Consider the following 12,556-nt stretch of genomic DNA (forward strand, 5'->3'; position numbering starts at 1 on the left):
AAAAAAAAGAAAAAAAGAAAAGAAAATTGAAAAAAATAGTAAATTTAGGCCAGGTGCTGTGGTTCATGCCTGTAATCCCAGCACTTTGGGAGGCCGAGGTGGGTGGATCACAAGGTCAGGAGTTCAAGACACCAGCCTGGCCACAATGGTGAAACCTCATCTCTACTAAAAACACACAAAAAATTAGCTGGGTGCAGTGGCAGGCCTCTGTAATCTCAGCATCTTGGGAGGCCAAGGCAGGAGGATAGCTTGAACCTAGGAGGTGGAGGTTGCAATGAGCAGGGATTTTGCCACTGCATTTTCGCCTGGGTGATAGAGCAAGACTCTGTCTCAATGAATAAATGAATAAATAAATAAATTTGAAGTGGAGACTACCCTTAATTGTTTTCTGCACTAATGACGGTCCTATAGTCGTTGCCATTGGGGCAACTGAAACGTGAAACAACGCTATTGGTTTCAGTGGATCCAGAGGCATTTGGGTTAGGTTATATAGTTTAGCTTATATTCTGGAATAAAAGTTTATATTAGGTTATACAGTGTAGCTTATATCCTAGAACTTTCTGTAAGGGAGGATGAGCAACAGGGTTGCTCAAGCATAATAAAAGAAAGATATTTGGCCGGGCGCGGTGGCTCAAGCCTGTAATCCAGCACTTTGGGAGGCCAAGGCGGGTGGATCACGAGATCAAGAGATCGAGACCATCCTGGTCAACAAGGTGAAACCCCGTCTCTACTAAAAATACAAAAAATTAGCTGGGCATGGTTGTACGTGCCTGTAATCCCAGCTACTTGGGAGGCTGAGGCAGGAGAATTGCCTGAACCCAGGAGGCGGAGGTTGCGGTGAGCCGAGATCGCGCCATTGCACTCCAGCCTGGGTAACAAGAGCAAAACTCCGTCTCAAGAAAAAAAAAAAAAAGACATTTAAATCATGAAGTTTGAAGGATGTGGCCTTCTTCAACCACCAAGACCTTCTCATTTCTCTCTCTTAAGCCACACACATACATATACCACACGTTTATTTATTCATTGCAAAACAAAAACAAAAAATTGCCATTTTGTCAGGTATGGTGGCTCACACCTGTAATCCTAGCACTTTGGGAGGCTGAGGTGGGAGGGTTGTTTGAGCCTGGGAATTCAAACCAGCCTGGGCAGTAGAGTGAGACCCTGTCTCTACAGAAAATAAAACAATTAGCTGGGTGTGGTGGTGGTGTGTGCCTATAGTCCCAGCTACTCTGGAATGCTGAGGTGGGAGGAATGTTTGAGCCTGAGAGGGTGAGGCTACAGTGAGCTGAGATCACATCACTGTACCCCAGCCTTGGTGACAGAGTGAAACCCTGTCTCAAGGAAAAACAAAAGCAAAAACAAAAACAAAAAAAAAGTGCCATCCTTTGTGTCTGTCGCTGTCTCTCTAAATGGACAAAGTTTTACGGTAAGCTACCGTTTACTGAGCCTGTTTGATCCTTCACATGTAACAGCAAAACTTATCACAACTAGGAGGTAGGTACTAGTTATTATTCCCATTTTACAGATTGGGAAACAGAGACTTAGAGAAGTGAGGCAAGTTGGCCGAGGTCATGACGTTAGTCAGTGGCCGAGCCAGTATTCACACAGTTGTGTTTAGCTGAAAAGTCTAGGTCCTTCCTACGATCCTCCACTCACACCACACACACATGCCTGCATATGCATGCATGCACACACACGAATCTTGTGTCCCATTGACTTTAAGTGCTGTCATATTCATATTTCTTGACCTAGCTTTGTAAACACAGTGACATGCATGGAATTCAGGACTTTTTTTTCCGCCTTTTTGTTTTTCTCCACGCCCAGTGAGCCAGATGCACGAATAAGTAGGCTTACTTCGTTTGCATTTTCGACATTTGAAAAGAAATTCCGTGTTCCTCATGCTCATGAATGTGCCTCAGGCACTTGGGTGTTTCCACTTGGAGGAAGATCTTCTCTCAGACCACATTCTTTTCCCATGGACTTCAGGGACTGTGGCAAAGCCCGCCACTGGATCTGCCTGGAGCAAACAGTGACTGTGGGAGTCAGAGACTTCTGGTCTTTCTTCAGCTCCAGTTGGAAGAGTGCCGTAAAATCATGTGATGTTTGGACTAAAAGGGCAAGCCAAAGAATGTCCCTTGCATCTTTGTCTGGCCGGTGAAGTCTAAGCAGTGAGCAAGGGAGCCTCTCCAAGGAGCTGTTTCAATCCGCTGGATGTGCCAGGACAGTGGAATAAAAGGTGAGTCTCTAAGCCACTCCCAGTGGGGCTATTAACACTTAGCACTGTTTCAAAACCAGTCGGTGAGAGTCAGGACGCACAGGGAAGGATGGTGAGAGGCCCTGGAAGGGAACTTCTTGGTCATCTGGTTAAGCTCCCTCCACTAATGGGAGTGAGTAGTGGTGTTGGTGGCCAAGCAGTAAGCCAGGAGGAGAAGGGAAATAACTAGTCTTTCACAGATAGTTTGGTTAACCAGGACTCGATTTCTAAGTGTCTTAACCCTGAGGCCAGGTAAAAAAAAAAGTCCCAGGACAGAGGGCAACCCTCATTTAGGGTATTATTTGGTGGCCCATGATCACCATTCCTGAATAGCTTTGCTAATTAGATCACTTTTTTTTTTTTTTTCTGAGACAGGGTCTCTCTCTGTTGCCCAGGCTGGAGTGCAGTGGCGTGATCTTAACTCTCTACAACCTCTGCCTTCAACCAATTCTCCTGCTCAGCCTCCTGAGCAGCTGGGATTACAGGCGTGTACCACCATGCCTGGCTAATTTTTGTATTTTCAGTAGAGAGGGATTTTCACCATGTTGGCCAGGCCGATCTCAAATTCCTGACCTCTAGTGAGCCGCCTGCCTCAGCCTCCCAAAGTGTTGGGATTACAAGTGAGCCGCCGCACCCAGCCAAGATCACTTCTTCTAAACACCTGTTTCTTCAGTCTGAGTGCCAGGGAGAGGGAGAGCTGCTGTGGAAGAAAGCAGCTTATTGCTGCTAAAGAGAGAGGACATCTCTCAATTTCTGCTTTCTTCTCAGTTTTCTTCTTCATTTCATATTTACAGCTTTCTGTTCTTTTTCTTTTTCTTCTTCTTCTTCTTTTTTTTTTTTTTTTTTTTTGAGACAGAATCTTGCTCTGTCACCCAGGCTGGAGTGTAGTGGTGCAATCTGGGCTCACTGCAACCTCCCCCTTCCAGGATCAAGTGATTCTCATGTCTCAGCTACCCAAGTAGCCGGGACTACAGATGCACACCACCATGGCCCCCTAATTTTTTTCGTTTGTTTGTTTTTAGTAGAGATGGGCTTTTGCCATGCTGGCCAGGCTAGTCTCAAATTCCTGACCTCAGACAATCTGCCGGCCTTCGTCTCCCAAAGTGCTGGGATTTCAGGTGTGAGCCACCACACTGGGCCAGCTTCCAATTCTTCTGAATTACAGAAAGAATAAAATGGTTTTTTTCCATTTTTTTTTCTTCTCTCTCTCTCTGTTTCTCTGTCTTACGTTGTTTTTTTTTGTTTGTTTGTTTGTTTCTTTTTTTGAGATGGAGTTTCACTCTTGTTACCCAGGCTGGAGTGCAGTGGCACGATCTCGGCTCACCGCAACCTCCGCCTCCTGGGTTCAAGCAATTCTCCTGCCTCAGCCTCCTGAGTAGCTGGGATTACAGGCATGCACCACCAGGCCCAGCTAATTTTTGTATTTTTAGTAGAGACGGGGTTTCACGTTGTTGGCCAGGATGATCTGGATCTCTTGACCTCGTGATCCACCTACCTCGACCTCCCAAAGTGCTGGGATTACAGGCGTGAGCCATCGCACCCGGCCCATGTTGTTGTTTTTTTGAGGCAGGGTCTTGCTGTGTCTCAAAAACTCCCCGGCTGGAGAGCAGTGCCATGATCATGGCTTCCTGCAGTCTCAACCTCCCAGGCTCAAGCAATCCTCCCAAGTAGCCGGGAACACAAAAGCATGCCACTGCGCTGGGCTAATGTTTTGATTTTTCTTTCTTTCTTTCTTTCTTTTTTTTTTGTAGAAATAAGGGCTCACTATGTTGCCCAGGCTGGTCTTGAACTCCTGGGCTCAAGCAATCCTTCCACCTTGGCCTCCCAAAGTGCTGGGATTATAGGCATCAGCTACTGTGTCTAAAATTTATTATAGAGTATTACTTATCTAGACCACTAAGGGCTTCACTCTGAACTGGGAGAGTAATTTAGCTCTTCCCAACAGACCTGGGGCTTCACGCTACTGTCACCTCTTTGAATCCTCCATACCTCTACCCTGAGACTTAGCAGATGGTCTTTGGCCTCATTGAGTGAGCAAGAGGGAGTGAGGAAGTTCAATGTAGTCATGAAATCATGAGCCTAGGTTGAATTGTGACTCAGCTGAATTTTAAATATTTAATTGAACTATACAAAATTGCTGATATGCAACCTAAAAAATTTTGAATGTTTTGTTTCGAGATAATTGTAGATCGATACGTAGTTGTAAGGGATAATATAGAGAGATCCCATTTTCTCCTAATAGAAACATTGTGCAAAAGTATAATCTAATATAATAACTAATATGTTGACATTGATACAGTAAAGACACAGAACACTTTCATCACCACAGAATCCCTTCTTCTTTTTTTTTTTTTCTTTTTTGAGATGGAGTTTTGCTCTTGTTACCCAGGCTGGAGTGCAGTGGCACGGTGTCGGCTCACCGCAACCTCTGCCTCCTGGGTTCAGGCAATTCTCCTACCTCAGCCTCCCGAGAAGCTGGGATTACAGGCACGCGCCACCATGCCCAGCTACACAGAATCCCTTCTATAGCCACATCCACCCTGCTCCTCCCTGACAACTACTATTTTGTCCTCCATTTGTATAATTTTGCCATTTTAAGAATGTTATATAAATGAAAGTATGTAACCTTTTGAGACTGGCTTTTTTCACTTATTATTCCTTGGAGGTTCACTGAGAGTGTTACATGTATCAACAGTTTGTTACTTTTTATTGCTCACTAGTATTCCGTGGTATGCATGTACCACAGGTTGTTTAATCATTGACCCATTAAAAGATGCCTGGGTTCTTTCCAGTTTTGGGCTATTACCAAATAGAGCTACTGTGAGCATTCTTTTTGGAGGTTTATGTGTGTTTTCATTTTTTTCTGTGATAAGTACCCAAGAGTGCAACCGCTGGATGGTATGGTAGTTGTGTGTTTAGTTTTATAAGAAACTGCCAAACTTTTCCAGGGTGGCTGTACATTCCTGCCAGCGATATAGGAGTGATTCAGTTTCTCTGCTGTATCCTCATTCTGTTAGGTGTGTAGTGATATCTCATTGTGGCTGTAATTTGTATTTTCCTAATGGCTACTGATGTTGGATTTCTTTTCATATGTTTGTTATCTGCATATCTGCTTCAGAGAAATATGTGTTCATATCTTTTGCACATTTTAGTTTTTTTTTTTTTCTTGAGACAGAGTCTCACTATATTGCCCAGGTTGGAGTGCAGTAGCACAATCTTGGCTCGTTGCAACCTCTACCTCCCAGGTACAAACAATTCTCCTGCTTCAGCCTCCAAAATAGCTGGGACTACAGGCATGCGCCACCATGCCCAGCTAATTTTGTATTTTTAGTAGAGATGGGAGTTCAGGTTTGTCTTGCACTCCTGACCTCAGGTGATCCACCCGCTTCGGCCTCCCAAAGTACCAGGATTACAGGCGTGAACCGCTGTATCCCTGGTTTGTTTGTTTTTTTAAAGCTGGGTTTTGAGAATTCTTTACATATTTTAAATACTTCTTTATTGGGTATGTGATTTCAGTTGGCCATATGGCTTTTTCATCTTTACAGGGTCTTTTACAGAGCAAGGATAATTTTGATAAGGTCCAGCTTTTCAATTTTCCCTCTTATTGTGCTTTTGGTAACAAGCCAAAGAACTCTTTGTATAGCACTGGGTATTAGAAACTTTTCTCCTATTTCTTTCTAAAAGTTTTATAGTTTTACATTTAAGTCTGGAATCCATTTTGATTTGATTTTTGTATAAGGTATAAAGTTTGGGTCGTGGATCTTTTCTTTTTTCCTTTTTTTTTTTTTTTGCCTATGGATGTCCAATTGCTCCAGCATCGTTTGTTGAAAAAGCTGTTTCTTCCACTGGATTGCTTTTGATCCTTTGCCAAAAATTAGCTGGACATATTTATGTGGGTCTATTCTATTTCTGGGTCTTTATTCTGTTCCATTGATGTATGTGTCTATCCTTGTGCCAACCCTGCACTGTTTTTGACACTGTACCTTTATAGAAGCCTTCAAATTTGGGTAGAGTGATTCCTCTCATTTCATTTTACGTATACACACACACTTTTTTCCCCCTTCAATTACTCGAAGGCATGTTAAATGCATCATGGCTCTTTATTCTTAAATACCTTCGTGTGTATTTTCTTTTTAAATTTTTTTATAGTTTTCAATTTTAAAAAATAGAGACAAGGTTTCACCACATTGCCCACGCTGGTCTTGAACTCTTGAGTTCAAGCCACCTGCCCACCTCAGCCTCCCGAAGTGCTGGGATTACAGGCCAAACCACCACGTGGGGCCTCAGTGTGTATTTTTTTAAAAATAGGGCCATTTTCTTACATAATTACAGTGTAGTTATCAACGTCAGCACGTTTTTTATTGATAAACATTTTTCTGTAATCTGCTACCTATATTTAATTTTTTGTTGTTGTTGTTGTTGTTGAGACAGAGTTTCGCTCTTGTTACCCAGGCTGGAGTGCAATGGCGCGATCTCGGCTCACCACAACCTCCGCCTCCTGGGTTCAGGCAATTCTCCTGCCTCAGCCTCCTGAGTAGCTGGGATTACAGGCACGCGCCACCACGCCCAGCTACACAGAATCCCTTCTATAGCCACATCCACCCTGCTCCTCCCTGACAACTACTATTTTGTCCTCCATTTGTATAATTTTGCCATTTTAAGAATGTTATATAAATGAAAGTATGTAACCTTTTGAGACTGGCTTTTTTCACTTATTATTCCTTGGAGGTTCACTGAGAGTGTTACATGTATCAACAGTTTGTTACTTTTTATTGCTCACTAGTATTCTGTGGTATGCATGTACCACAGGTTGTTTAATCATTGACCCATTAAAAGATGCCTGGGTTCTTTCCAGTTTTGGGCTATTACCAAATAGAGCTACTGTGAGCATTCTTTTTGGAGGTTTATGTGTGTTTTCATTTTTTTCTGTGATAAGTACCCAAGAGTGCAACCGCTGGATGGTATGGTAGTTGTGTGTTTAGTTTTATAAGAAACTGCCAAACTTTTCCAGGGTGGCTGTACATTCCTGCCAGCGATATAGGAGTGATTCAGTTTCTCTGCTGTATCCTCATTCTGTTAGGTGTGTAGTGATATCTCATTGTGGCTGTAATTTGTATTTTCCTAATGGCTACTGATGTTGGATTTCTTTTCATATGTTTGTTATCTGCATATCTGCTTCAGAGAAATATGTGTTCATATCTTTTGCACATTTTAGTTTTTTTTTTTTTCTTGAGACAGAGTCTCACTATATTGCCCAGGTTGGAGTGCAGTAGCACAATCTTGGCTCGTTGCAACCTCTACCTCCCAGGTACAAACAATTCTCCTGCTTCAGCCTCCAAAATAGCTGGGACTACAGGCATGCGCCACCATGCCCAGCTAATTTTGTATTTTTAGTAGAGATGGGAGTTCAGGTTTGTCTTGCACTCCTGACCTCAGGTGATCCACCCGCTTCGGCCTCCCAAAGTACCAGGATTACAGGCGTGAACCGCTGTATCCCTGGTTTGTTTGTTTTTTTAAAGCTGGGTTTTGAGAATTCTTTACATATTTTAAATACTTCTTTATTGGGTATGTGATTTCAGTTGGCCATATGGCTTTTTCATCTTTACAGGGTCTTTTACAGAGCAAGGATAATTTTGATAAGGTCCAGCTTTTCAATTTTCCCTCTTATTGTGCTTTTGGTAACAAGCCAAAGAACTCTTTGTATAGCACTGGGTATTAGAAACTTTTCTCCTATTTCTTTCTAAAAGTTTTATAGTTTTACATTTAAGTCTGGAATCCATTTTGATTTGATTTTTGTATAAGGTATAAAGTTTGGGTCGTGGATCTTTTCTTTTTTCCTTTTTTTTTTTTTTTGCCTATGGATGTCCAATTGCTCCAGCATCGTTTGTTGAAAAAGCTGTTTCTTCCACTGGATTGCTTTTGATCCTTTGCCAAAAATTAGCTGGACATATTTATGTGGGTCTATTCTATTTCTGGGTCTTTATTCTGTTCCATTGATGTATGTGTCTATCCTTGTGCCAACCCTGCACTGTTTTTGACACTGTACCTTTATAGAAGCCTTCAAATTTGGGTAGAGTGATTCCTCTCATTTCATTTTACATATACACACACACTTTTTTCCCCCTTCAATTACTCGAAGGCATGTTAAATGCATCATGGCTCTTTATTCTTAAATACCTTCGTGTGTATTTTCTTTTTTAATTTTTTTATAGGTTTTTTTTTTTTTTTTTTTTTTTTTGTGAGACAGAGTTTCACTCTTGTTACCCAGGCTAGAGTGCAATGGCGCGATCTCGGCTCACCGCAACCTCCGCCCCCTGGGTTCAGGCAATTCTCCTGCCTCAGCCTCCTGAGTAGCTGGGATTACAGGCACGCGCCACCATGCCCAGCTAATTTTTTGTATTTTTAGTAGAGACGGGGTTTCACCATGTTGACCAGGATGGTCTCGATCTCTTGACCTCGTGATCCGCCCGCCTCGGCCTCCCAAAGTGCTGGGATTACAGGCTTGAGCCACCGCGCCCGGCAATTTTTTTATAGTTTTCAATTTTAAAAAATAGAGACAAGGTTTCACCACATTGCCCACGCTGGTCTTGAACTCTTGAGTTCAAGCCACCTGCCCACCTCAGCCTCCCGAAGTGCTGGGATTACAGGCCAAACCACCATGTGGGGCCTCAGTGTGTATTTTTTTTAAAATAGGGCCATTTTCTTACATAATTACAGTGTAGTTATCAACGTCAGCACGTTTTTTATTGATAAACATTTTTCTGTAATCTGCTACCTATATTTAATTTTTTTTTTTTTTTTTTGTTGAGACAGAGTTTCGCTCTTGTTACCCAGGCTGGAGTGCAATAGCGCGATCTCGGCTCACCACAACCTCCGCCTCCTGGGTTCAGGCAATTCTCCTGCCTCAGCCTCCTGAGTAGCTGGGATTACAGGCACGCGCCACCATGCCCAGCTAATTTTTTGAATTGTTAGTAGAGACGGGGTTTCACCGTGTTGACCAGGATGGTCTCGATCTCTTGACCTCATGATCCACCCGCCTCGGCCTCCCAAAGTGCTGGGATTACAGGCTTGAGCCACTGCACCCGGCCTAACTTTTTTTTTTTTTTTTTTTAGTAAAATTAATACAGTAATGTGCTTTAGAGCCTTAAAAAACAAAACCAAAAAACTACAAAACAGTGTTCAGTCTAGAGTCAGGTATTGCATTTAGCTGCAATGTCTCTTCGGTCACTTTTTTTCTTTTTTTTGAGACAGAGTCTTGCTCCTTCTAGCAGGCTGGAGTGCTATGGCACAATGTCAGCTCACTGCAACCTCCACTTCCTGGTTCAAGCATTCTCCTGCCTCAGCCTCCTGAATAGCTGGGATTATAGGTGCCTGCCACTGCGCCAGCTAATTTTTGTATTTTTTAATAGAGATGGGGTTTTGCCATGTTGGCCAGGCTGGTCTCAAATTCCTGACCTCAGGTGATCCGCCCCCTCGACCTTTCAAAGTGCTGGGATTACAGGTGCGAGCCACCGCGACCAGTCTGGTCACCTTTAATCCAGAACATCTCCATAGCTTTTCTTCTTATTTTACGGCATTGATACTTTTGAAGAATACAGCACTTCTCTGCGCCTTTTATTTATTTTTTATTTTTTATTTTTTTTTTGAGACAGAGTGTCGCTCTTGTTACCCAGGCTGGAGTGCAATGGCGTGATCTCGGCTCATCGCAACCTCCGCCTCCTGAATTCAGGCAATTCTCCTGCCTCAGCCTCCTGAGCAGCTGGGATTACAGGCACGCGCCACCATGCCCAGCTAATTTTTTGTATTTTTAGTAGAGACGGGGTTTCACCACGTTGACCAGGATGGTCTCGATCTCTCGACCTCGTGATCCATCCGCATCGGCCTCCCAAAGTGCTGGGATTACAGGCTTGAGCCACCGCGCCCGGCCTTCTGCTCCTTTTAATAGGATATTTCTCATTTTGGGTTTATCTCATGTTTCCCCATGATTAACTTCATGCTGTGCATTTTTTGGCCAGAATACTCCATAGATGATGTGTCTTTCTCAGCATATCACATCTGCAGGCATTCGATTTTCACCCGTCTCCATTGGTGAATTTTTTTTTTTTTTAAACAGAGTCTGGCTCTGCCGCCCAGGCTGGAGTGCAGTGGTGCCATCTCCGCTCACTGCAGCCTCACCTCGTTGAGGTGATCCTCCCAGCTCAGTCTCCTGAGTAGCTGGGACTACAGGCATGTGCCGCCCCACCTGGCCAATTTATATATTTATAAATATATGTATATACACATACATACACATTTTTGGTAGAGTTGGTGTTTCGCTTTGTTAGGCAGGCTTCTCTTGAACTCCTGGGCTCAGGCGATCCTACCTCCTCGGCCTCCCAAAGTGCTGGGATTATAGGTGTGAGCCACCGTGCCTGGTCTCCATTGGTGATTTTAATTTTGGTCACCTATAGAAGCTCTTGTCTGATATTGTTTGGGCCTACAAAAAGGGCAATTTCATAATCTGATCTAACATAAAACCTTTATTGAGGTTTTAGATACCTAACCTGTACTCTCTGATGCTCAGTTTCCCCATCTGTTGAGCTTGGAGGTTTTTTCTGCCCCACGAATATTGCTGGAGAGTTAAACAAAATGATGTATGTAAAATCTGGCATATGAAAAGCATTCTATAAATATTGTCTATTATTATTGCAGCCAGGCCATGTTCAAGGGCGTTGGTTTTGATCTTACTCTCAGTTTCTCCCAATTCCATGCAAAATCTCGACAGAGATCAGTGGTGGCATGGGGATGGGGTGGGAGAGCCTCACTGCTGCCATTTCAATTTCATCTTGAAAACGCGAAACGCCTCCCACACCATGGGGTTGCAATGAGGTTTTATGACATGTGTGTAAAAGTGGCTGGACATAGAACAGGTTCTCAAAAAAAAAAAAAAAAAAAAAAAAAATCACGAGTGATTCTATTGTATTAGGAAAACAGGAATAGCTGTCAATATTAAAACCACTTTCTAACATGATGTTGTTTCATTCTGAGGCGGTAGCACGGTGTGAGCAAACACCGTCAGAGACCAGGGCTCTGGAATTTCTTTAGCGCTCTGTGATTCTGGGCAGATGCCTTACCCTCTCGGAGCGTGGAGTGTATGGTTTGTAATAAGGAGACAGAACGGGCGCGCGGCCCCCCGGGACCGCTGCGTTAATTAAGGGTGCCAACGGTGCCTCCCGAGTGAGGGGCGCGAGCCAGCGCTCACCCGCACGCCCCGGGCGCCAGGCGCCGCCGAGTGGGCCGGGCCGGGCAGCCTCCCCAGTCGGCGCCAGCCGCGGCCCCCGCCTCGAGCTCCGCCCCCGGCGCGCGTCTCCCGGCGGCGGCCCTGCACCTGGCAGACGCGCGGCGGCGGCTGCGAGCGGTGGCGCTCGGCTCGGGCGGCGGCGGCGGGGAGGGCGCGGCGCACCGATGGGCGCCACTGAGAAGGGAGGCCAGAAGAGCCGGAAGCTGTTTTCCTCGCGGCGGCCGTGGACGGCGACCCGGCGGCTGTGGAGGCCGCGATCGGCTCGCCAGGCGGCGCAGGGTGAGTGTGGGCGCGGCCGGCTGGGACCTGCTCCCCGCAGGCTGGGGCGCCGCGGCGGCGGGGCGGCCCTCGGTGGTCTCTCCGGTCGCGTTCCCGGGCCCGGGAGCCTGGATGACTGGGCGACCCCCGACTCGACCCTCGGCCGCGGGCACGGGACCGCTGGGGAAGCGCAGGGGCTGGTCTCGGCGGTCTCCTTTCCCCCAGCCCCTGCTCGTTGCTTTGGCTCTGGACGCGGGGAAGCCGGGGTGGCGCCGCCGCGCAGCCTGACTCAGGTTTGCACGCCCCCGGCCCCCGGCCCCTGGCCCGGCGCCTGCAATGCAGTGCCCGTTGGGGGAGCGAATCCGACCCCGAGGCTCCCTGTCCCCGCCTCCTTTCTACCTGCCTGCGGCGATGTCCGAAGCTCTCGGGACGAGAAACTATTTTTCAGCACACTCCGCCCTGTCCTCGCCAGGGCCTCAACTCACAGCCAATCACTGACTCACTTCATTCATTCATTCCACAATTTTTCTCGACCGGCTCGTGGAACTACTAGAGAGGAAGACAGACGTTACACACGCAAAACAGAGAAAGCTCGGTACACATTGCTGTGGGTGGTTGGAGGGAATCAAATAGACTGCTGGGAGAGGAAAAACGGCAGGGGGCCCGAGCTTCCGTGGCAGGCGGACTGGGGAGGCCTCTCCCAGGCATTGCAAGTCAGCGGAGACCTGACTAGGAGTTACTCCAGCGTGGAGCCGAGCAATAGA

General features: G+C 45.7%; 1 protein-coding gene across 2 annotated transcripts in view; it reads left to right on the forward strand.

Moving 5' to 3' along the window:
• Window positions 1-2,132: 2,132 nt before the first annotated feature.
• Window positions 2,133-12,556, forward strand: part of DNAJC6 (DnaJ heat shock protein family (Hsp40) member C6) — a 187,221-nt gene continuing 176,797 nt past the window's right edge. The window contains exon 1 of one of the 2 annotated variants that reach the window (XM_074380965.1): window positions 2,133-2,236. In XM_074380965.1, coding sequence (XP_074237066.1) covers window positions 2,212-2,236 — 25 coding nt within the window. In that variant the 5' untranslated portion in view covers window positions 2,133-2,211. Of the gene's footprint in view, window positions 2,237-11,637; window positions 11,814-12,556 lie in introns of those variants that run through there. The other variant, XM_074380964.1, reaches the window with a different exon arrangement.

This window comes from Saimiri boliviensis, chromosome 11 (assembly GCF_048565385.1).
Source record: "Saimiri boliviensis isolate mSaiBol1 chromosome 11, mSaiBol1.pri, whole genome shotgun sequence".
Lineage (NCBI taxonomy): Eukaryota > Metazoa > Chordata > Mammalia > Primates > Cebidae > Saimiri > Saimiri boliviensis.